The sequence below is a fragment of the Erythrolamprus reginae genome, chromosome 6 (assembly GCF_031021105.1).
Source record: "Erythrolamprus reginae isolate rEryReg1 chromosome 6, rEryReg1.hap1, whole genome shotgun sequence".
Taxonomy (NCBI): domain Eukaryota; kingdom Metazoa; phylum Chordata; class Lepidosauria; order Squamata; family Dipsadidae; genus Erythrolamprus; species Erythrolamprus reginae.
This window is the reverse complement of record NC_091955.1, coordinates 12,440,702-12,463,721: the sequence shown is the minus strand read 5'-3', so window position 1 is coordinate 12,463,721 and position 23,020 is coordinate 12,440,702. Positions and strand designations below refer to the sequence as shown.

Here is a 23,020-nt window from a genome sequence, read left to right as displayed (position 1 = left end):
ACTTCAGAAAAGCTAAATTCAGAGTATAAGAGGCACCCAAATTTTCAGCCTCTTATACTCCGAAAAACACGGTAATTTCAAAATAACAATCAGGTGCTGTTGGAAATCAGCTGCACCATCATAGCAAAAGACGGTACAGTATGTTACATATTTCTGGGATCATAATATTCAAAATGGATTTTGAATAAAAAGGCAGATAAAAGCAAAATTTAAAATGTCATCTACAAGAAAAAAAAAAGTAACTTGTTTAAAAGTAAGCCGAACAAATGGAAATTGTTGTAATACTCAATTTCCTCAATCTGAGTATTGCATTGGCAGTTCTGTGTTAGCAAAAACTTCAGAAGAGAAGGATTTAGGGGTAGTGATTTCTGACAGTCTCAAAATGGGTGAGCAGTGTGGTCGGGCAGTAAGAAAAGCCAGTAGGATGCTTGGCTGCATAGCTAGAGGTATAACAAGCAGGAAGAGGGAGATTGTGATCCCCTTATATAGAGCGCTGGTGAGACCACATTTGGAATACTGTGTTCAGTTCTGGAGACCTCACCTACAAAAAGATATTGACAAAATTGAACGGGTCCAAAGACGGGCTGCAAGAATGGTGGAAGGTCTTAAGCATAAAACGTATCAAGAAAGACTTAATGAACTCAGTCTGTATAGTCTGGAGGACAGAAGGAAAAGGGGGGACGTGATCGAAACATTTAAATATGTTAAAGGGTTAAATAAGGTTCAGGAGGGAAGTGTTTTTAATAGGAAAGTGAACACAAGAACAAGGGGACACAATCTGAAGTTTCTTGGGGGAAAGATCAAAAGCAACGTGAGAAAATATTATTTCACTGAAAGAGTAGTAGATGCTTGGAACAAACTTCCAGCAGACGTGGTTGGTAAATCCACAGTAACTGAATTTAAACATGCCTGGGATAAACATATATCCATCCTAAGATAAAATACAGGAAATAATATAAGGGCAGACTAGATGGACCATGAGGTCTTTTTCTGCCGTCAGTCTTCTATGTTTCTATGTTTCAACATTTAGAGGCCAAACAGAGTTTGCCTGTCACAAGATTCACAGATGGAGCCCAGGGAATATTCACAGATTCTCCTGATCTGGTCCCAAAAAGATAAACAACGTGGAGAACAGCCGAATGTGTGTATTTAATCCAATGCTAGAATGGGTTAAACCGTGCGGCTCTCTGTCTCAATTGAAAGAATGTTCCAGTTGCTGAGTCATTTGTCTTTTTGCCAGTTAATTAATAAAATGAATAAAAATTTAAAAATGCAATGTTAGCTTAATCATAAAGTGTAGGGTTTCAGGGCAGCCCTTTATTGGTGAAGTGGTCAGGCTCTTGGAGATAATGAATAGGTGCTGACATTTCCAGCAAGTATTCTACCCGTATTCATCGTCTCAGGCAGAATCACCTAGAAGTCATTTTATTAACCATTTTGCTTTATTCGTGATCATGATGTTGTAATGTACTGTAATGCTCTCTACATGGGGCTACCTTTGAAAAGTGTTCGGAAACTTCAGATCGTGCAGAATGCAACTGCGAGAGCAATCATGGGCTTCCCCAAATATGCCCATGTTACGCCAACACTCCGCAGTCTGCATTGGTTGCCGATCAGTTTCCGGTGACAATTCAAAGTGTTGGTTATGACCTATAAAGCCCTTCGGACCAGATTATCTCCAGGACCGCCTTCTGCTGCACGAATCCCAGCGACCAGTTAGGTCCCACAGAGTGGGCCTTCTCTGGGTCCCGTCAACTAAACAATGTCGTTTGGCGGGACCCAGGGAAAGAGCCTTCTATCTCTTTTCAGCTAAATACCCTATATGAATAGGTTCAATATCAACTTTATTAGATTAGTCAATCGACCATATCAAAGCGAGGAAAAGGTCCACATCGGTCGTCATAAAACTGTGACTGGTTAAAATACAATAAAATTGGCTAAAATAGAGGAAATTTAAATAAATAAGTTAAAATGCAATATAATATGCTAAAATTGAGTAGTAAAACATGAGAATATAACTCGTGCAAAGGATTATATTAAACAAACCCAAGATACTGATATAAAATATTCTTAAGTGAGTTCATCTCCTTTGCATGCCACCCCAATATGTTCTATAAAACGTATTCTCATCTGAACAGCTCTGACTATAAACTTAGCGGTTCAAGAAACTCCCTATTTGGACCGGGAGTCACTGCTCACAGTCACTCATGCCCTCATCACCCCGAGGCTCGACTACTGTAACGCTCTCTATATGGGGCTACCTTTGAAAAGTATTCGGAAACTTCAGATCGTGCAGAATGCAGCTGCGAGAGCAATTATGGGCTTTCCCAAATATGCCCATGTTACACCAGCACTCCGCAGTCTGCATTGGTTGCCGATCAATTTCCGGTCACAATTCAAAGTGTTGGTTATGACCTATTTAGCCCTCCATGGCACCGGACCAGATTATCTCAGGGACTGCCTTCTGCTGCACAAATCCCAGGGACCAGTTAGGTCCCACAGAGTTAGCCTTCTCCGGGTCCCGTCAACTAAACAATGTCGTTTGGCGGGACCCATGGGAAGAGCCTTTTCTGTGGCGGCCCCGGCCCTCTGGAACCAACTCCCCCCAGAGATTAGAATAGCCCCCACCCTCCTTGCCTTTCGTAAGCTCCTTAAAACCCACCTCTGCCGTCAGGCATGGGGGGACTGAGATATTATTTCCCCCTAGGCTTCTACAATTTATGTATGGTATGTTTGTATATATGATTGGTTTTATAATAAGGGTTTTTAGCTGTTTTAGTATTGGATTGTCGCATGTTGTTTTTACCACTGTTGTTAGCCGCCCCGAGTCTACGGAGAGGGGCGGCATACAAATCCAATAAGTAAGTAAGTAAGTAAGTAAGTAAGTAAGTAAGTAAGTAAGTAAGTAAGTAAATAAATAAATAAATAAATAAATGTTACTATGACGGCATTTGTCAAAATACAGGAACTTCATATTTTTAAATTTTTGAATAGTTCAAAATTCGCGACTGTGAGATTTTGGAGATTTCACCTATTTTCGTTGATTTTTTTGCTTCTGTGCTCAGCTGTATCCCTGGAAAAGATATAAAAAAACACAGTGAGAGTTAAGTGTCAAGAGAACTTAAGTTGGGACTCTCACAGTTTATTAATTTTGGAAGAATTCATTTCTTTGTTGGCTGGAAAATGAAGACAGCACTTATTTTTTGGTGGAAGAGGCATGAATTTATGGCATTTGATTGGTGGTCCTTTACCTAGAACCATTTTAGCTTCAGATGATAAACTAATGGCTGCTGGGCACTCAAAAGATTTAATCCCCAAGACTTAGTGGTAGCTCCCAGTATTGCCAGTTTCTGCTCCAGACAAGATATGTGACTATCCATTCAGGGCTAAGCTGTCACCAAGATTTGGAAATGCTTTTTTTTTAATGAAATATAATATATTCTTTTGGTTTTATTGTTTGGATTATTTTTACGCAATTAGTAGTGCGAGATCTTTGGATAAAGTGTGTTGTGTTCCATTTCTTTATTTCTATCTCTTTTCAGCTAAATACCCTATATGAATAGGTTCAATATCAACTTTATTTGATTAGTCAATCGACCATATCAAAGCGAGAAAAAGAACCACATCGGTCGTCATAAAACTGTGACTGGTTAAAATACAATAAAATTGGCTAAAATAGAGGAAATTTAAATAAATAAGTTAAAATGCAGTATAATATGCTAAAATTGAGTAGTAAAACATGAGAATATAACTCGTGCAAAGGATTATATTAAACAAATCTAAGATACCGATATAAAATACTCTTAAGTGAGTTCATCTCCTTTGCATGCCACCCCAATATGTTCTATAAAACGTATTCTCATCTGAACAGCCCTGACTATAAACTTAGCGGTTCTAGAAACTACATACATATTTGTACCCTGAAGAATATATGATAATTGTTTATTACAGTCCCAGTGTATGATTTTGTCAAGTAGGGGCTGTAAATACTGAGGTCTTACTGAGGAGTATAGTTTACAATTGAGTAGCACATATGAATAGTATATAGTATTTTAAGGAGAAGGATGGCATAAAAATTGAATTAAATGAATGAATGAATGAATGAATGAATGAATGAATAAATGAATGAATAAATAAATATAGAATGGTATGAAGCCGCATCATGCAAAGTTAATAATGTTAATATTCTGATTCAAAAAACCCACTAAGAACATTTAAAAGGGCAGATTTACATTCATGTTGAGGTCCTTTCTGAAAATAAAGGATGCACTTCTAAGAAGGATATGTATTAGAAGGCATGTTAATCGTTTTACCAACTACAGTGATACCTCGTCTTACAAACGCCTCGTCATACAAACTTTTCGAGATACAAACCTGGGGTTTAAGATTTTTTTGCTTCCTTACAAACCCACTGCCACCGCTGGGATGGCCCGCCTCTGGACTTCCATTGCCAGCGAAGCACTCATTTTTGCGGTGCTGGGATTCCCTTGAGGCTCCCCTCCATGGGAAACCCCACCTCCAGACTTCCGTGTTTTTGTGATGCTGCAGGGGAATCCCAGCAGGGGAATCCCAGCAGTGCAAAAATGGGCGCTTTGCTGGCAACGGAAGTCCGGAGGTGGGGTTTCCCAGTGAGGGGAGCCTCAGCAAAATTGCAGCATCGCAAAAACACACAGGTCCGGAGGTGGGGTTTCGAGGACTTTGGTGTTTTTGTGATGCTGCGATTTCACTGATGCTCCCTTCACTGGGAAACCCCACCTCCGGACTTCCATTGCCAGCAAAGCACCTGTTTTTGCGATGCTGGGATTCCCCTGCAGCATCGCAAAAACACAGAAGTCCGGAGGTGGGGTTTCCCATAGAGGGGAGCCTCAGGGTAATCCCAGCAGCGCAAAACCGGGCACATTGGCTGGCAAAAGGGGTGAGTTTTGAGCTTGCACGCATTAATCGCTTTTCCATTGATTCCTATGGGAAACATTGTTTCGTCTTACAAACTGTTCACCTTAAGAACCTCGTCCCGGAACCAATTAAGTTTGTAAGACAAGGTATCACTGTAGTTATTTCTGAAACAGCATCCACAGAATAATAATAATGCTAATTAAATCTAACCAACCTGGGGGCACATACAGTGGTGGGTTGCTCTCGTTTTGACCCAGTTCAGCGATCCGGTAGTGGCGGCAAGAGGCTCCACCCACCCTCCCAGGATGCTTCTGCACATGCGCAGGGGTGCGCCCACATGAACGAACTGGTAGTGATGGGATTTATAACCCACTATTGGGCATATAGTATTAAACAATACAAAAAAATTTTAAATTCACATCCAAAGAGCAGTTGTAATCTGCACACTTCCTTCACAATTCTGCAGATATTTCCCCCAAATAATCTGTATCTGCGAAGATTCTGTTTTTGTTCTTTTGCCTTTTATTAAATTATCCTGGACTATTATTTTTCTTTGGCAGTATTGAAATGCATAAAACTCTCATTCATTCATTCATTCATTCATTCATTCATTCATTCATTCATTTATTTATAGAGTTGAAAGGGACCGTTAGGTCATCGAGTCCAACCCCCTGCCTGAGCAGGAAACCCTACAGCACCCCAGCCAAATGGAAGTCCAATCTCCTCTTGAAGGTGTCCAGAGTTGGGGAGTTCACCACCTCCCCTGGCAGGCAGTTCCATTGGTTGATCGCTCTGACCGTCAGGAAGTTCTTCCTTATTTCCAGGTTGAATCTCTCTCCTTGGTCAACTTCCAACCATTGTTCCTCGTCCGGCCCTCTGGTGCCCTGGGGAATAAAGAGACCCCCTCCTTACCGTGGCAACCCCTCAAGTATCTGTAAACTGCTATCATGTCCCCTCTAGACCTTCTTTTTTCTAGGCTGTCCATGCCCAGTTCTCTCAATCTCTCTTCGTAAGTCTTGGTTTCGAGTCCCCTAATCATTTTGGTTGCTCTTTTTTGCACCTTCTCCAGAGTTTCGATGTCTTTTTAGTAGTGAGGTGACCAGAATTGGATGCAGTACTCCAGGTGGGGTCTGACCAGGGCATAGTAGAGTGGTATTAGTACTTCCCTGGTCTTGGAGCGTATTCCTCTGTTGATGCAGCTTAGGATTGAGTTGGCTTTTTTGGCTTCTGCTGCATTTGATATCATTTGATATCACGGCAGTCATTTGAAACAGTTTTGTTCATAGCCCATCTGTCTGTGCAGGCAACTACCTTATTTTTCGGAGCATAAGACGTACCGGAATATAAGACGCACCTTAGTTTTGGGGGAGGAAAATAGGGAAAAGAATCTGCTTACCAGGTATTCATCTAGCTAGTGTCTTTAGTCTGGTCAGCTTCAGCACATTATTTTATCCCCTGATTAAGGGCTTTTTAAAATTTTATTCTGAGAGAGTAACAATGAAAGAATTTGCAATCCAGTAAGAGCTGGGAACATCATTAGCACCTGGAAAGAAACTTACTCAGAGCAAGTTAGAGTAATGAAACAAACCTTGCAAAGACTTAGGACTTGGAAAACATCCTTTACAGAGAGAAACAATGAAAGAGCTTGGGTATTTATTTATTTATTTAATTTAATTTTATTTTATTTTATTTATTGTTAGAGTTGAAAGGGACCATGAAGGCCATCAAGTTCAACCCCCTGCCCAAGCAGGAACCCTATAGCACACCAGTCAAGTGGCAGTTCAATCTTCTCTTAAAAATGTCTAGAGTGTTGGAGTTCACAACATCCGCTGGTAGGTTGTTCCATTGGTTGATCGCTCTGACCGTCAGGAAGTTCCTCCTTATCTCCATGTTGAATCTCTCCTTGGTCAGCTTCCAGCCGTTGTTCCTCATCCGACCCTCTGGTGCCCTGGAGACTAAAGTGATCCCCTCCTCTCTGTGACATCCCCTCATATACTTGTAGACTGCTATCATGTCCGCTCTGGCCCTCCTTTTCTCTAGGCTATCCATGCCCAGTTCCCTCTGTCTCTCTTGGGGTACATTAATAGCACCTGGTTAGGGATGGAAATAAATATCTGGAGCAAGTAAAGCAATGGGAAAAAAAAACCCTACAATACATTCTTGGCAGAGAGTAACAATGAAAGAGCTTGCAAGCCGGTAAAAGCTGGGAACATTGTTAGCACCTAGTCAGGGCTGGAAAGAAACTTACTCAGAGCAAGTTAGAGTAATGAAACAAACCCTGCAAAGACTTAGGGCTTGGAAAATATTCTTCACAGAGAGAAACAATGAAAGAGCCTGCAAGGTAAGAGCTAGGAAGATTGTTAGCAGCTAGTAAGGGCTGGGGGGTGGGGGCTGGAGGAAGCGACATTCAAAGTATAAGACACACCCTAATTATCAGCCTCTTTTAGGGAGGAAAAAGGTGTGTCATACACCGAAAAATACGGTATGTAGCATGTAACAAGGGATAGTTCTCATGCTTTCCCACCAATTTTGAAAAATGTATTTGAGATCCGGGTTTAGGTCAATGTCGACATACGGAAAGGGCAGCCTAGTCGTATGTATCTGGGAAGCATGAACAGAAGGAGCACGTAGGATCTTGCTGGATCTTGAGATAGCCATGTTGTATTAGCTGGCGTTTCAATGCCATTTTACATCATTATACTTTTAAGTGTTGCATTTCAGATGGTTAAGTAATAATAGCTGAAGGGTGTTTTCTTTTATTGAAAAATGTAGCAATGTGCAGAATTCTTGGTAGCGGAACCTATCTGGGCACAGTCCTCCAGAACATTAAAGAAGGGCTGGTTGAAATAAAAATAGCTTTTAAAACTGAATATCATAGGCATGGAATGTTTGGCTTCATATTGTCCAAGAGTGTGATTTTTCCTCCCTATTTTTAAACGCCAAGGATTTTCAGTTACATATAAATTATAGGTTTCGATTAAAAATGTCACTTGAAAATATGGGCAGCTGCTGCGGCAAGATTGTACGCGCACCATTTTTTTGGTTTTAAGCTAGCATTTAAGGCTTGACTTTCCTTTTAAAAGCTGCAAATTTCTTCAAAGGAACCTCTCCCTATCTAAAAGCTGCCTTCCTCCAAGAGATGTAAAACAATTAATTGCTCTGATCTGAACGATCACTATGAATCTTTCTTTCCAAGTATTCGGTTAGCCTTGAATTATTATTAACATCACTCTTTCCAAATTGAAATTTCCTTTCTTGGCTGTATCAGGAATGAGTGGCTTCTCAAATTCTGGAGTGACAAATTGTTAACCATTCCAAAAAGAAAAAAATCCTAAAGTGAACCAAAGATATAAATATAGATTATCCTTACAGATGATGTGCCTTTGTTGAAAGTCACATTCAGTTTGTACACTCCTCTGCCTTTCTTTTCCTGTATTATGGGGACCTATTGACCCCCAAAGGAAATTTAGCAAATGCGCTGGTTATCATAAAAGCATGCAAACCTGTTCTGACCTAGGCTTCCTGATAAATCATAAAACACAAACTTAATCCCGAACACTCCCTCTTTTTATTTCAATGGCTGTGCATTATATTCATTCCCATCTGTAATAAGCTCCTGTTGTGGTTAGCTCTGGCCCTGCTCCTGCCCCAAGGACTGTGGATGTAGGAGAGACATCCACATGCTGCAGGCCTGTTTTGCCCCCGGTGGAATCTGCTGATGAAGGCTCCTCTGACCAAGAAGACATGAGTGACAGGGAGGAGGAGAGTGTGGCAGACAGCTCAGAAGGAGATCAATTATCTAGCTCCTCCTTGGATTCAGAACAAGAGTTAATGATACAGCCACGCATGCGGAGAGCGATGCATAGGCAACAACAACTGAGAGATTATTATCAAAGAAAATGAGGCCACCTGTGGTTGGGTGGGGCTGTGGTAATTAGTGAGGCTGCTATAAATAGCACTCTGTGGGTTTGGCCATTGTGGAGGATTATCTGATCATTGTGTTTCGTGACTGCTTTACTGACTTTGACTTTTTGTGTGCTGATTTTCCCCCGCTTTGAAACTAAACCAGAGCAAAGTGTGTTTCACTTTGTGAAAGAAGAAGGACTGTGAATTGCCTCACAGCTGCAAGCTAAGTATCACAGAACTGATAAGGGACTTGTACAAATTACCAGTTTGTTTGGAGACCAGTACTCTTGGCTATACCAAAAGAGGGCTTAGTTTAAGTGAATTTTCATTATAAAGAACATTGTTTTGAATTTTCAAACGTGTGTGTGTCTGAAATTTGTACCTGTGAATTTTTGGGAGGATTCTACCAGAAAGCCCGACAGAACAAGTTCCAATCAATATTAATGAATCTGACGGAGGTCTTTCGGAGGAAGGCAGATAAGCACCAACCTTTATCTCTATTGACACGTTGCCAAAGACCTAATTGGCAAGGACCTCTGGTTACACTGACCAGAATGGAACTAAGTTGCTTCCTGCAATGAGCACATCAGTGTGTTTCCCTTTTATGTCCTGTGGGAGGGACCAATTATCTTCTATCCAAGGAACTATTCAGGGTTTAGACTTAATCCCTGGATAGTTCAGTGGATTTGCAGCTTGCTGAAGCATAGATATCAGAGGGTTGGGGTTAATGGCGAGTATTCTGAGCCGAGACTGTGCCACAAGGGTCTGTTCTGGGTCCTATTCTTTTAATATGTTTGTGAGTGACATAGAGGAAGATTTGGTATCCCTATTTGCTGATGACTCTAAAGTATGCAATAGGGTTGATATTCCTGGAGGCGTCTATAATATGGCAAATGATTTAGCTTTACTAAATAAGTGGTCAAAGCAATGGAAACTGCAGTTTATTGTTTCCAAATGTAAAATAATACACTTGGGGAAAAGGAATCCTCAATCTGAATATTGTATTGCCAGTTCTGTGTTAGCAAAAACATCAGAAGAGAAGGATTTAGGGGTGGTGATTTCTGACAGTCTCAAAATGGGTGAACAGCGTGGTCAGGCAGTAGGAAAAGCAAGTAGGATGCTTGGCTGTATAGCTAGAGGTATAACAAGCAGGAAGCGGGAGATTGTGATCCCCTTATATAGAGCGCTGGTGAGACCACATTTGGAATACTGTGTTCAGTTCTGGAGACCTCACCTACAAAAAGATATTGACAAAATTGAACGGGTCCAAAGACAGGCTACAGGAATGGTGGAAGGTCTTAAGCATAAAACGTATCAGGAAAGACTTAATGAACTCAATCTGTATAGTCTGGAGGACAGAAGGGACATGATCGAAACATTTAAATATGTTAAAGGGCTAAATAAGGTTCAGGAGGGAAATGTTTTTAATAGGAAAGTGAACCCAAGAACAAGGGGGCACAATCTGAGGTTAGTTGGGGGAAAGATCAGAAGCAATGTGAGAAAATATTATTTGACTGAAAGAGTTGTAGATGCTTGTAATAGTAGTGCAGACTTAGTAAATAGTTTGATAGTGCCGAGGGAATTATTTGTTTAGCAGAGTGATGGCGTTCAGGAAAAAAACTGTTCTTGTGTCTAGTTGTCTTGGTGTGCAGTGCTCTGTAGCGTTTTGGGGGTAGGAGTTGAAGCAGTTTATGTCCAGGATGCGAGGGGTCAGTAAATATTTGCACAGCCCTCTTTTTGACTCGAAGGACCGCAGTAGAAGCAGACTGCCCCAAGCCTGGAAACAGAGGAAGACCTTGGTGGATTTGGGATACTAGTCTCTTAGATGTCTGATGGTACCAAAACCCCAAAATAGTTTTCAGGAGAAGCAGAACCGTTACTAAATCTTGGCTGTACCTGGATTCTAATACAATTTTCCTTAAACTTGCCTATAACTTTCATCTTTTGTGCTCTTGTTTCTGAGTTAAATAGGTTTTGCAGAGGACGTCTTCTGATTTATGGTTTGGGATCCATTTCTTTTATTGGGTCCAGGATTGGACATGTTGTTCCGAGTGTGGCTACTTCTATAAAAACACGAAAGTATTTGCCATTTTATTGTTCTTCTCTCTTGCAATAATCCCCGCATTTTGCCTTTTCTGGAATTGCTTTGCCTTACTCAGTAATGATTTCTTCTCACCAAGTTTTGAGTTGGAGAGTTAGGTGGATCCTGATGAAAGTTTTTATTTATTTATTTTATTTTATTTATTCTTTGTCCAATATACAATATTGCATTGGCAGTTCTGTGTTAGCAAAAACTTCAGAAGAGAAGGATTTAGGGGTAGTGATTTCTGACAGTCTCAAAATGGGTGAGCAGTGTGGTCGGGCAGTAGGAAAAGCAAGTAGGATGCTTGGCTGCATAGCTAGAGGTATAACAAGCAGGAAGAGGGAGATTGTGATCCTGCTATATAGAGCGCTGGTGAGACCACATTTGGAATACTGTGTTCAGTTCTGGAGACCTCACCTACAAAAAGATATTGACAAAATTGAACGGGTCCAAAGACGGGCTACAAGAATGGTGGGAGGTCTTAAGCATAAAACGTATCAGGAAAGACTTCATGAACTCAATCTGTATAGTCTGGAGGACAGAAGGAAAAGGGGGGACATGATCGAAACATTTAAATATGTTAAAGGGTTAAATAAGGTTCAGGAGGGAAGTGTTTTTAATAGGAAAGTGAACACAAGAAGTAGGGGACACAATCTGAAGTTAGTTGGGGGCAAGATCAAAAGCAACGTGAGGAAATATTATTTCGCTGAAAGAGTAGTATATCCTTGGAACAAACTTCCAGCAGACGTGGTTGGTAAATCCACAGTAACTGAATTTAAACATGCCTGGGATAAACATATATCCATCCTAAGATAAAATACAGGAAATAGTATAAGGGCAGACTAGATGGACCATGAGGTCTTTTTGTGCCGTCAGTCTTCTATGTTTCTATCTTTCTACATATGGAAGAGAATAGACATTAAGTAATATATATAAAGAGAGTAAGTAAAAAAAGAAGAGAAGTAGATGAGAGGGAGAGAATATATATGATATATGAGAAAAGGAAAGACAATTGGACAGGGGACGTTAGGCACATCAGTGCACTTATGTACGCCCCTTACTGGCCTCTTAGGAACCTGGAGAGGTCAATCGTGGAGAGTCTAAGGGAGAAATGTTGGGGGTTGGGAGTTGACACTATTGAGTCCGGCAATGAGTTCCACGCTTCGACAAGTCATATTTTTTACAGTCAAGTTTGGAGCGGTTAATATTAAGTTTGAATCTGTTGCGTGCTCTTGTGTTGTTGCAGTTGAAGTTGAAGTAGTCGTTGACCGGAAGGACGTTGCAGCATATGATCTTGTGGGCAATACTTAAATCGTGTTTTAGGCGCCGCAGTTCTAAGCTTTCAAGACCCAGGATGGTTAGTCTATTTTCGTAGGGTATTCTGTTTCGAGTGGAGGAGTGAAGGGCTCTTCTGGTGAAATATCTTTGGACGTTTTCGAGAGTGTTGATGTCTGAGATGTGGTGTGGGTTCCAGACAGATGAGCTGTATTCCAGAATGGGTCTGGCATAAGTTTTTTTCCCCTAGATTACTTTAGGTAAGGAAAACCATTTCCTACAATCCTAAGAAAACATTTAAAAAAATACCGAAAGGGTTCTTCTGAATGGTGCAAATTAGCATTACATTTCAACTCTACGGTATTATTAAGATTGTAGCTTAAGCCAGGGACATGAATTTGGGTTGCTTTGGTAAAGGCTCTCTCCTGTATTTGCATCCAGCATCCAGTATTTTTTTGCGGGGGAAGCAAGATGGAAAAATGTTCATCTTATCATACCATTAACCAGGTTCATCGTAATGCTGCATTGCGTTCCTGTTTTTTAAGGCACCCAAAGGAAATGGGTCAAACTGGAGCTACAGTGATTACTACGAGCGTCGCCCAAAAAGTAATGCACTGCATTTTTTTTCTTCAACAATTATATATTGAACACAATGAAACTTACACACAAGAAAGAATGCCTTTTCTTCTACACTCCCTATTTTTCACGTATTCGCCATCCTGTTCTATGGCGTTCCTGCAGCGAGACACAAGGGCGTGTATGCCCTGTCGGTACCACTCCTGTTCACGAAGCTATTTCTGTCTTCTAATGGCCTCCCCCTCTGTGCCCGGCAACTAACCGTACTTCTGTCGATTGCAGATTCTCCATAAGGTGTACACAAACGTTTGTGAATGTTCCCAACAGTTTTTCTCTACTGTGAGAAATTCAATGACTATAAGCTGCTTATAATCATACCTCTCTGCGGCCAGTAAGGGCGCACAGAGTTGGCCTTCTCCAGGTCTTGTCCACCAAACAATGTTATTTGTTTGTTTGTTTGTTTGTTTGTTTGTTCGTTTGTTTGTTCGTTCGTTCTATTTATTTATTTATTTATTTATTTATTTATTTATTTATTTATTTATTTATTTATTTATTCGATTTTTATGCCACCCTTCTCCTTAGACTCAGGGCGGCTTACAACATGTTAGCAATAGCACTTTTTAACAGAGCTAGGCTATTGCCCCCACAATCCGGGCCCTCATTTTACCCACCTCGGAAGGATGGAAGGCTGAGTCAACCTTGAGCCTGTGATGAGATTTGAACCGCTGACCTTCAGATCTACAGTCAGCTTCAGTGGCTTGCAGTACAGCACTCTACCTGCTGCGCCACCCCGGCTTCTTGTTGGTTGGTGGGACCTCAGGGAAGAGCCTTCTCTGTGGTGGCTCCGACCCTTTGGAACCAACTACCTCCATTAAGACCTGGCTTTTCCGGCAGGCCTGGAATTAGGCTGATTGCAAGTATATTATAGTTATTATTGCTATTTATTATTAGATTTTGTTGTTGTATTTATTCTGATTGTTAGCCGCTCAGAGTCCGTTTGGAGTGAGCGGCATATAAATATAATAAATAAAAAAAAGAAAATATAATAAAAAAGAAAATAAAGTATAATAAAAAATAAAATATAATATAATAAAAAATAAAATAAAATATATAAAATATAAAATAAAATAAACAAATAACGTGCCTCACTTACAGACGCCATTTTGAAGCACTGCTGCAGCTACGCTACCAGTCTGAAGAAACGCCAAATTTACACACTGCACTCCTGACAATTCAAATAACGTATATCTAAATTTTCACGTTCGTACCATTATTGTAGGCTGAGGGGAAAAAAATGTGGTGGATTACTTTCTGGGCGACCCTGGTATGTTTTATTTTCTTTTGTTGCATTTGGCAACAAACAGGCTCCTGTTTGCTGTAACCATGGAAACGCCAGAAGCAGCCATTGAAATGCGGCCTATACAATAAAGGGCTTAAAGTGCTGGTTGGATTATAGACTTCAGAATATGTCCAATCTTCTATCTGTCTTTTGAAAAAGAACAAGAGGGTGATGTTGAATATTAACCGAGGGTTTTGTTTAATCTCCTGTGACACTTGGGTCTTATGGGCCATCCATGAGGTCTCTGGCTCTCAGCTCAGGCAGTGGATTAAGGAAAATCGTGCGTATTCATGGCATTGAATGGGAAAGTTGCACAAGGGGGGGAAAAAAAGAGAGAGAAAGAAAGAAAGCTATAAACCCACTACAACACCCAAGTCCCTTTTTAAAAAGAACTTGGCAAATTTCCTTGGAGTAGACTAAAGAGAATAACATTAACAGATAAATAAGCTGGAGGCTGTTGGGGTCTGGATGGGTGTCAACAGACTCAAACTCAACCCTGATAAGACGGAGTGGCTGTGGGTTTTGCCTCTCAAGGACAATTCCATCTGTCCGTCCATCACCCGGGGGGGGGGAATTATTGACCCCCTCAGAGAGGGTCCGCAACTTGGGCGTCCTCCTCGATCCACAGCTCACATTAGAGAACCATCTTTCAGCTGTGGCGAGGGGGGCGTTTGCCCAGGTTCGCCTGGTGCACCAGTTGCGGCCCTATCTGGACCGGGAGTCACTGCTCACAGTCACTCATGCCCTCATCACCTCGAGGCTCGATTACTGTCACTCTCTGTACATGGGGCTACCTTTGAAAAGTGTTCAGAAACTTCAGATCGTGCAGAATGCAGCTGCGAGAGCTATCATGGGCTTCCATAAATATGCCCATGTCACACCAACACTCCGCAGTCTGCATTGGTTGCCGATCGGTTTCCGGTCACAATTCAAAGTGTTGGTTATGACCTATAAAGCCCTTCAAGGCATCGGACCAGAATATCTCCGGGACCGCCTTCTGCCACACAAATGCCAGCGACCGGTTAGGTCCCACCGAGTGGGCCTTCCCCGGGTCCCATCGACTAAACAATGCCATTTGGCAGGACCCAGGTGAAGAGCCTTCTCTGTGGCGGCCCCGACCCTCTGGAATCAACTCCCCCCAGAGATTAGGACTGCCCCTACCCACCTTGCCTTTCGTAAACTCCTTAAAACCCACCTCTGTCGTCAGGCTTGTGGGAACTGAGACATCCCCCCCTTGCCTATGTAATTTTGTGCATGATATGACTGTGTGTATGTATTTTATCTATTGGGGTTTTTTTTCTTTTTAGACTTTGTAATGTAAAACTGTTATTTTAGATTTTAATTATTAGATTTGTTACCACGTATTGTTTTTATCACTGTTGTGAGCCGCCCCGAGTCTACGGAGAGGGGCGGCATACAAATCTAATTAATAATAATAATAATAATAATAATAATAATAATAATAATATTATTATTATTATTATTATTATTATTATTATTATTATTATTATCTAGAAAAGTTCTTAAGTAGAGGCGTTCTTAAGTAGAGGTACCACTGTATATCTAAAGCTGATTTATAATCCAATTCTAAATGTAATTGAAATAATATGCTCCTTATTATGATGCTCATAGTATTCATTTTAAGGTAGGATATCAATCAATCCACGCTGAAGCACTAAGAGCCTATATTAGATGTTAGTGACAGATTTACTTTTTATTTCTTGTTTAATAATCATTAAAGTTATATAAGTAGAAATTCAGTTTGCAATAAATCACCTGTGTGATATGTACCTTATTATCTCGGCTAATGATCTCTCATTTTAAATTAAAGTGCTAATAATGTAGCTATTGTCAGTAATGACTTTTTGAAAAAGTCCCAATCAAAGATCATTCTGAAAGCTGAACTCAACCCAGTGAAGTAATGGCAGTGTATAGTTATAGGATTAGGATTGAAATCTAGAAGAATCTAGAAGAGAATATCTCTAGCTCAGGCCCTTGTGTCACTGAAAAAAATAATCTATCTAAAAAAATTAGATTAATTGCTCAATATTAAAGTTTTTAAGGTACTAAAAACTAGTTCAGGCATCGGACCAGAATATCTCCGGGACCGCCTTCTGCCGCACGAATCCCAGCGACCGGTTAGGTCCCACAGAGTTGGCCTTCTCCGGGTCCCGTCGACTAAACAATGTCGTTTGGCGGGAGCCAGGGGAAGAGCCTTCTCTGTGGCGGCCCCGACTCCCTGGAACTAACTCCCCCCGGATATCAGGATTGCCCCCACCCTCCTTGCCTTTCGTAAACTCCTTAAAACCCACCTCTGTCGTCAGGCATGGGGGAAATTGAGATACTCCCTTCCCCCTAGGCTTATAAAATTTATGCATGGTATGTCTGTTTGTATGATTGGTCTCTTAAATTGGGGTTTTTAAAATTACTTTTTATATTAGATTTGTTATATTTGTCTTTTTTACTGCTGCTGCCCCAAGTCTGCGGAGAGGGGCGGCATACAAATTTAATTAATAAATACATAAATAAAATAAAAGTTCTCTTTTTATGAAAACAAGTTCTGCTCTCGGAATACTGGGAACAAACCCTATAAATAAATAGTCTCGTCCTGTTCTGTCGGGCTCTCTGGTAGACTCCTCCCAAAAATTCACAGGTACAAATTTCAGACACACACACGTTTGAAAATTCAAAACAATGTTCTTTATAAGGAAAATTCACTTAACCTAAGCTCTTTGGTATAGCAAAAAGCACTCGTCTCCAAACAAACTGGTAATTTGTACAAGTCCCTTATCAGTTCTGTGATACTTAGCTTGCAGCTGTGAGGCAATTCACAGTCCTTCTTCTTTCACAAAGTGAAACACACTTTGCCCTGGTTTAGTTTCAAAGCGGTGGGAAATCAGCACACAAAAGGTCAAAGTCAGTAAAGCAGTCACAAAACACAAGGATCAGATAATCCTCCACAATGGCCAAACCCACAGGCTGCTATTTATAGCAGCCTCACTAATTACCACAGCCCCCCCCAACCACAGGTGGCCTCATTTTCTTTGATAATAATCTCTCAGTTGTTGTTGCCTATGCATCGCTCTCCGCATGCGTGGCTGTATCATTAACTCTTGTTCTGAATCCAAGGAGGAGCTAGATAATTGATCTCCTTCTGAGCTGTCTGCCACACTCTCCTCCTCCCTGTCACTCATGTCTTCTTGGTCAGAGGAGCCTTCATCAGCAGATTCCACCGGGGGCAAAACAGGCCTGCAGCATGTGGATGTCTCCCCCACATCCACAGTCCTTGGGGCAGGAGCTGGGCCAGAGCTAACCACAACCCGTCCACAACTTTGTACTAACTTGGATTTGTCAGATTTACAAAGCAATGTTCACTCTCCACGTTCTCCGACATTTCTGTAGGTTTTCTCCTATTTTCAGCTGGCATTCTTGCCCCACCCAGACTGCGAAGAGTCTTGCTTGGCTAAGTCTCCCTGTAGGCATATGGCCCTATGAAACTGAGCAAGAAAATATGAAGGCTCCGAGTGAATTATGCGCATAGCTTTCTCCTAGATGTGAAGCTACACGTAGCAAATAATTGGTGCCCTACAGGCACGCCGCTTTGTGAGTCAGAATTCCTCCTTCTGTCGGTGCACTGAGAGCAATTATATATTTTTAGTGACATAACATTTCCCTTGCAGCGTTTCCGTAAGTAGTTTTAATGGATATGCTCAGAAAAATAGTTTCTATCGATGATAATGGAAATGATTAAACCTCCGTCTAATGTTTTGCCTCCAACTTTGCTCGGAGGGGACCACCGTGAAAGGATCGTTTCAAGGCTATCTTGCGTCTTAGTATCCTGAGCAAATATGTCTTGATAGGGTTTTTTCTTTAAAAAAAAAAAATCATAGTTTACATATTTTAAAGAAATATGTTTCAAGCTATAACTAAGCATTTGCACTAAGTACAGCCAATGAAATAAACAGAGGTGCAGAATAAAAATTCTCGTCGCCCAGAGTCCGTTTTTGGAGTCGGGCCGCTTATAAATCTAACAACAGGGTGTCCAGCAAACCTGGAAAACAGGGAAATCAGGGAATTATGAGGGAAATTGGCGGTTCGGGAAATTCATTTATTAATTGGATTTGTATGCCGCCCCTCTCTGAGGACTCGGGGAATATCAGGAAATTATCATGGAATTTGTGGGTAAAAAATGGAATAAATCAGGGGGAACCTAGCTAAGTACTTAAGGACTGATTAAGGGACTTGTACAGCCGACAAGGTTGTTTTGGGGAAGAGTGTTCTTTGCAATACAAAAAGGGTGCTTTGTTTCTTTTGAATTTTGTGATAAAGGACATTGTTTTGAATTTTCAAACGTGTGTGTGTCTGAAATTTGTACCTGTGAATTTTCGGGAGGCTTCTACCAGAGAGCCCGGCAGAACACTATCTCTCTCTCTCTCTCTCTCTCTCTCTCTCTCTCTCTCTCTCTCTCTCTCTCTCTCTCTCTCTCTCTCTCTCTCTCTCTCTCTCTCTCTCTCTCATCTATCTAATCTATCTATCTATCTAATCTATCTATCAATCATCTATCTATCTATCTAATCTATCTATCAATCATCTATCTATCTATCTATCTATCTATCTATCTATCTAATCTATCTATCTATCTATCCTATCTATCTATCTATCTAATCTTATCTATCTATCTAATCTTATCTATCTATCTATCTATCTATCTATCTATCTATCTAATCTTATCTAATCTATCTATCTAATCTATCAATCATCTATCTATCTATCTAATCTTATCTAATCTTATCTAATCTTATCTATCTATCTATCTATCTATCTATTTATCTATCTATCATCTATTTATTGGATTTGTGTGCCACCTCTCTCCGAGGACTCCGGGCGGCTCAAAACATGTCAAAAACAATATACTGCACCATGTACATATCTAAAAATACAATTAATATACTAAAAAACTTTTTAAAAACTCTAATAAGATTTAAAATCATTCATGACCATTCACACAGCAAAACATACTACACTCGTTGGGCAGGGGGCTAGGGTCTAAAGGCCCCAAGCCTGGTGGCATAAATAGGTCTTTAAGCTTTTACAGAAGACGAGGAGGGTAGGGGCAGTACGAATCTCCGGAGGGAGCTGATTCCAGAGGGCCGGGGCCCCCACAGAGAAGGATCTTCCCCTAGGCCCCACCAAATGACATTGTCTAGTTGTTGGGACCTTGCGAAGGCCGACTCTGTGGGACCTAACCGGTCGTTGAGGTTCATATGGCAGAAGGCAGTCCCAGAAGTAATTTGGTCCGATAGGGCTTTATAGGTCATTACCAACACTTTGAATTGCGTCTGGAAACCAATCAGCAGCCAATGCAGTCCGCGGAGTGTTGGATGAATATCGGTATGCCTTGGAAGGCCCACAACTGCAGATGTTGTAAGTGCCCCAACACGGAATGTTTTTAAGAAGAGATTGGATAACCGTTTGTCTGAAAAGGCATAGGGTCTTCTGATTGAACAAGGGGTTAGATTAGAAGACCTCTAAAGGGCCTTCCGGCTCTATTCTGATTGAAATGATGCAGAGTAAGAGGAAAAAGCCATTAAAACTTAAAGGGGTTGGGAGAAACACTTATCTCCGTCTGGGTTTATTGTTTTGCAGCAGTGATCTTGCAGACATTTAAAGTAAATCGTGTTTAAGTACAGTGGTGTTTACATTTCTGTTGACATATATAGGATCGTGCTATGAGTCTCATTTCTGTGGTTAAACTCATTTCATTTTAGGCTCTGGGGTGTTGGCATAAACTTTGACATCCTTCTAGTAGCTTGTTCTTAAATGGATCATTTAAAGATATGGAGGGATTTCTGTTTCCTAAAGGTTTTGTTTTATGGCTCCTTGTATGTATGTATGTTTTCCAAGCCCTAAGTCTTTGCTGGGTTTTTCCCCCCCATTGCTCTACTTGTTCTGAATGTTTCTTTCCAGGTGTTAATGATGTTCCCAGCTCTTACTGGCTTGCAAGCTCTTTCATTGTTACTCTCTCTGAATAAAGTTTTTTTTAAGGCCCTAATCAGGGGATAAAATAATGTGCTGGCATTGCTCTTCTCCATGAATCAATAGCTGTATGATAAAGTATTTAACCTTGTATAAGTTTTGTATATGTTTAGCTGTGTATAAAACCACTATTAATTATCTAAAGGTATTGTGTGCTGTTTTGCTTCTGGGTTTATCTCATAATACTAATCATACTAACTCTTCTTTCTTTCTTTCTTTCCTTCCTTCCTTCCTTCCTTCCTTCCTTTCCTTCCTTCCTTCCTTCCTTCCTTCCTTCCTTCCTTCCTTCCTTCCTTCCTTCCTTCCTTCCTTCCTTCCTTCCTTCAATTTATAGGCTGCCCATCTCAGGGCGTCATACAGGAACCAAATGAAAATACAAAATTTAAAACCCCAATATTCAAAAAATGCTTATCCATCATTCATTCATTACCATTGGGCGGAGCAGAATGTTGTCGCTCAACGCCCCCAGCTATGTTTTTAAAGCCTTTCAAAAGGCCAGGAGGGTGGGGGCAGTGTGAATCCCTGGGGAGAGTTGATTCCAGAGGACTGGAGCCACCACAGAAAAGGCCCTTCCCCGGGGTCCTGCCAACTGTCACTGCTTGGCTGATGGGACCCGGAGAAGGTCAACTCTGTGGGATCTAACCAGTCACTCTGGACAGGTGAGGCAAAAGACAGTCCCATAAGTAATCTGGTCCTAAGCCATGTAGGAATACTTATATAATACGACTTGCTTAATCAATGCATGTAAGTTACGCTTTCCCTCATATTTAAGACTTTAGCTTACACCAAAAATGAACTTGCAGAAATTCCTTGACACTGTTGAACAGTTATAAACCAGTGGGCCGTTTACGCCATTCATAACCTGACAGAAGAAAACATCAGGAACCAGGAATTCATTGCCCAGATGGAACAGCAAGGCCCCGCGGATAACCCAGTCCTTGAGAGCCTGGGGCTGAAAATCGAGTCGAGGGACCAGAAGATGGTTTTAAAATCTGTGAAACGGATGCCAGATCCATAGGTTGCTACCTGCAAAAGACTTTTTCCTCCTCCCGTAAAGGAAATATATATTTGTGCTAGATGGGAGATCAATAAAAAAATATCAAGTGAACATTTCGGTGGTGTTTTGGGGACTGTTTTTGAAAATAAGTCAAAAGGAATCCATTGGTGTTATGGGAGTCTTGGAGTCAAGGCAAGGAACATGGAAATTGTAGTTTGTTTATTTGTTTGTTTGTTTGTTTGTTTGTTTGTTTATTTATTGTTAGAATTGGAAGGGACCATGCGGGTCATCAAGTCCAACCCCCTGCCTAAGCAGGAACCCTATAGCATCCCAGCCAAATGGCAGTCCAATTTCCTCTTTAAAATGTCCAAAGTATTGGAGTTCACAATGTCCGCTGGTAGGTTGTTCCACTGGTTGATCGTTCTGACCGTCAAGAAGTTCTTCCTTATTTGCAGGTTGAATCTCTCCTTGGTCAGCTTCCAGCCGTTGTTCTTCGTCCGATCCTCCGGAGCCCTGGAGAATAAAGTGATCCCCTCCTCTCTTTGGCAACCTCTCGTATACCTGTAGACTGCTGTCATGTCTGCTCTGGCCCTCCTTTTCTCTACGCTATCCATGCCCAGTTCCTGCAGTCTCTCTTCGTTAGTCTAGGTTTCTAGTCCCCTGATCATTTTGGTTGCTCTTTTCTGCACCTTCTCCAGAGTTTCAATGTCTTTTTTGAAGTGTGGTGACCAGAACTGAACACAGTACTCCAGGTATGGTCTGACCAGGGCATAGTAGAGTGGTATTAAGACTTCCCTGGTCTTTGTTTCTTAAACATTTATTTGAAGCTATAGGTTTTATAGCTTCCATCACTCATTAGTTACCTATAGTCAGTGATGGGCTGCCAAAAATTTTACTGCCACATTGTGGGTGTGGCTTGTTTTGTGGGTGTCGCTTGATGGTCATGCGACCGGGTGGGAGTGGCTTGACAATCATGTGTCCGCGGGGGGTGGCTTAAAGGTCATGTGACTGGGAGTGGCTTACCGACCAAGATAAGTTTTCAGAGAAGTGCTTGGGCTTTTTTTCAGTGGATTAAGTCACATTATTTGAATAGCCACCCCCACAAAAAGGACAAATGATAGACGGCATTATTTGTTGAGGAGCACCGTAACATTTTCAGGTTTTGTACTGAAACCACAAGGTACAGTGCGATAACAGATTAGGCAAGTAGCTCAATTTTATTTAATTGCTATAGAAGTTCAATTCTAGATAATGATTAAAATGATTAAAGCGTTTATGGGGTAAAAAGCATCCTACTTGCTTTCCCTACCGCCTGACTGCACTGTTCAGTCTCAAAATGGGTGAACAGTGCAGTCAGGCGGTAGGGAAAGCAAGTAGGATGCTTGGCTGCATAGCTAGAGGTATAACAAGCAGGAAGAGGGAGATTATGATCCCACTATATAGAATGATGGTGAGACCACATTTGGAATACTGTGTTCAGTTCTGGAGACCTCACCTACAAAAAGATATTGACAAAATTGAACGGGTCCAAAGACGGGCTACAAGAATGGTGGAAGGTCTTAAGCATAAAACGTATCAGGAAAGACTTAATGGACTCAATCTGTATAGTCTGGAGGACAGAAGGAAAAGGGGGGACATGATCGAAACATTTAAATATATTAAAGGGTTAAATAAGGTCCAGGAGGGAAGTGTTTTTAATAGGAAAGTGAACACAAGAACAAGGGGACACAATCTGAAGTTAGTTGGGGGAAAGATCAAAAGCAACATGAGAAAATATTATTTTACTGAAAGAGTAGTAGATCCTTGGAACAAACTTCCAGCAGATGTGGTAGATAAATCCACAGTAACTGAATTTAAACATGCCTGGGATAAACATATATCCATCCTAAGATAAAATACAGAAAATAGTATAAGG

The 23,020-nt window shown here is 41.1% G+C and overlaps 1 protein-coding gene across 1 annotated transcript in view; it reads left to right on the top strand.

Annotated features, from left to right (window-relative positions):
* ATXN10 (ataxin 10) overlaps positions 1–21,221 on the top strand; it is a 102,167-nt gene extending 80,946 nt beyond the window's left edge. Inside the window, exon 11 of the mRNA XM_070755262.1 lies at positions 20,936–21,221. Coding sequence (XP_070611363.1) covers positions 20,936–21,126 — 191 coding nt within the window. The 3' untranslated portion in view covers positions 21,127–21,221. The remainder of the gene's footprint in view (positions 1–20,935) is intronic.
* The last annotated feature ends 1,799 nt before the right edge of the window (positions 21,222–23,020 follow it).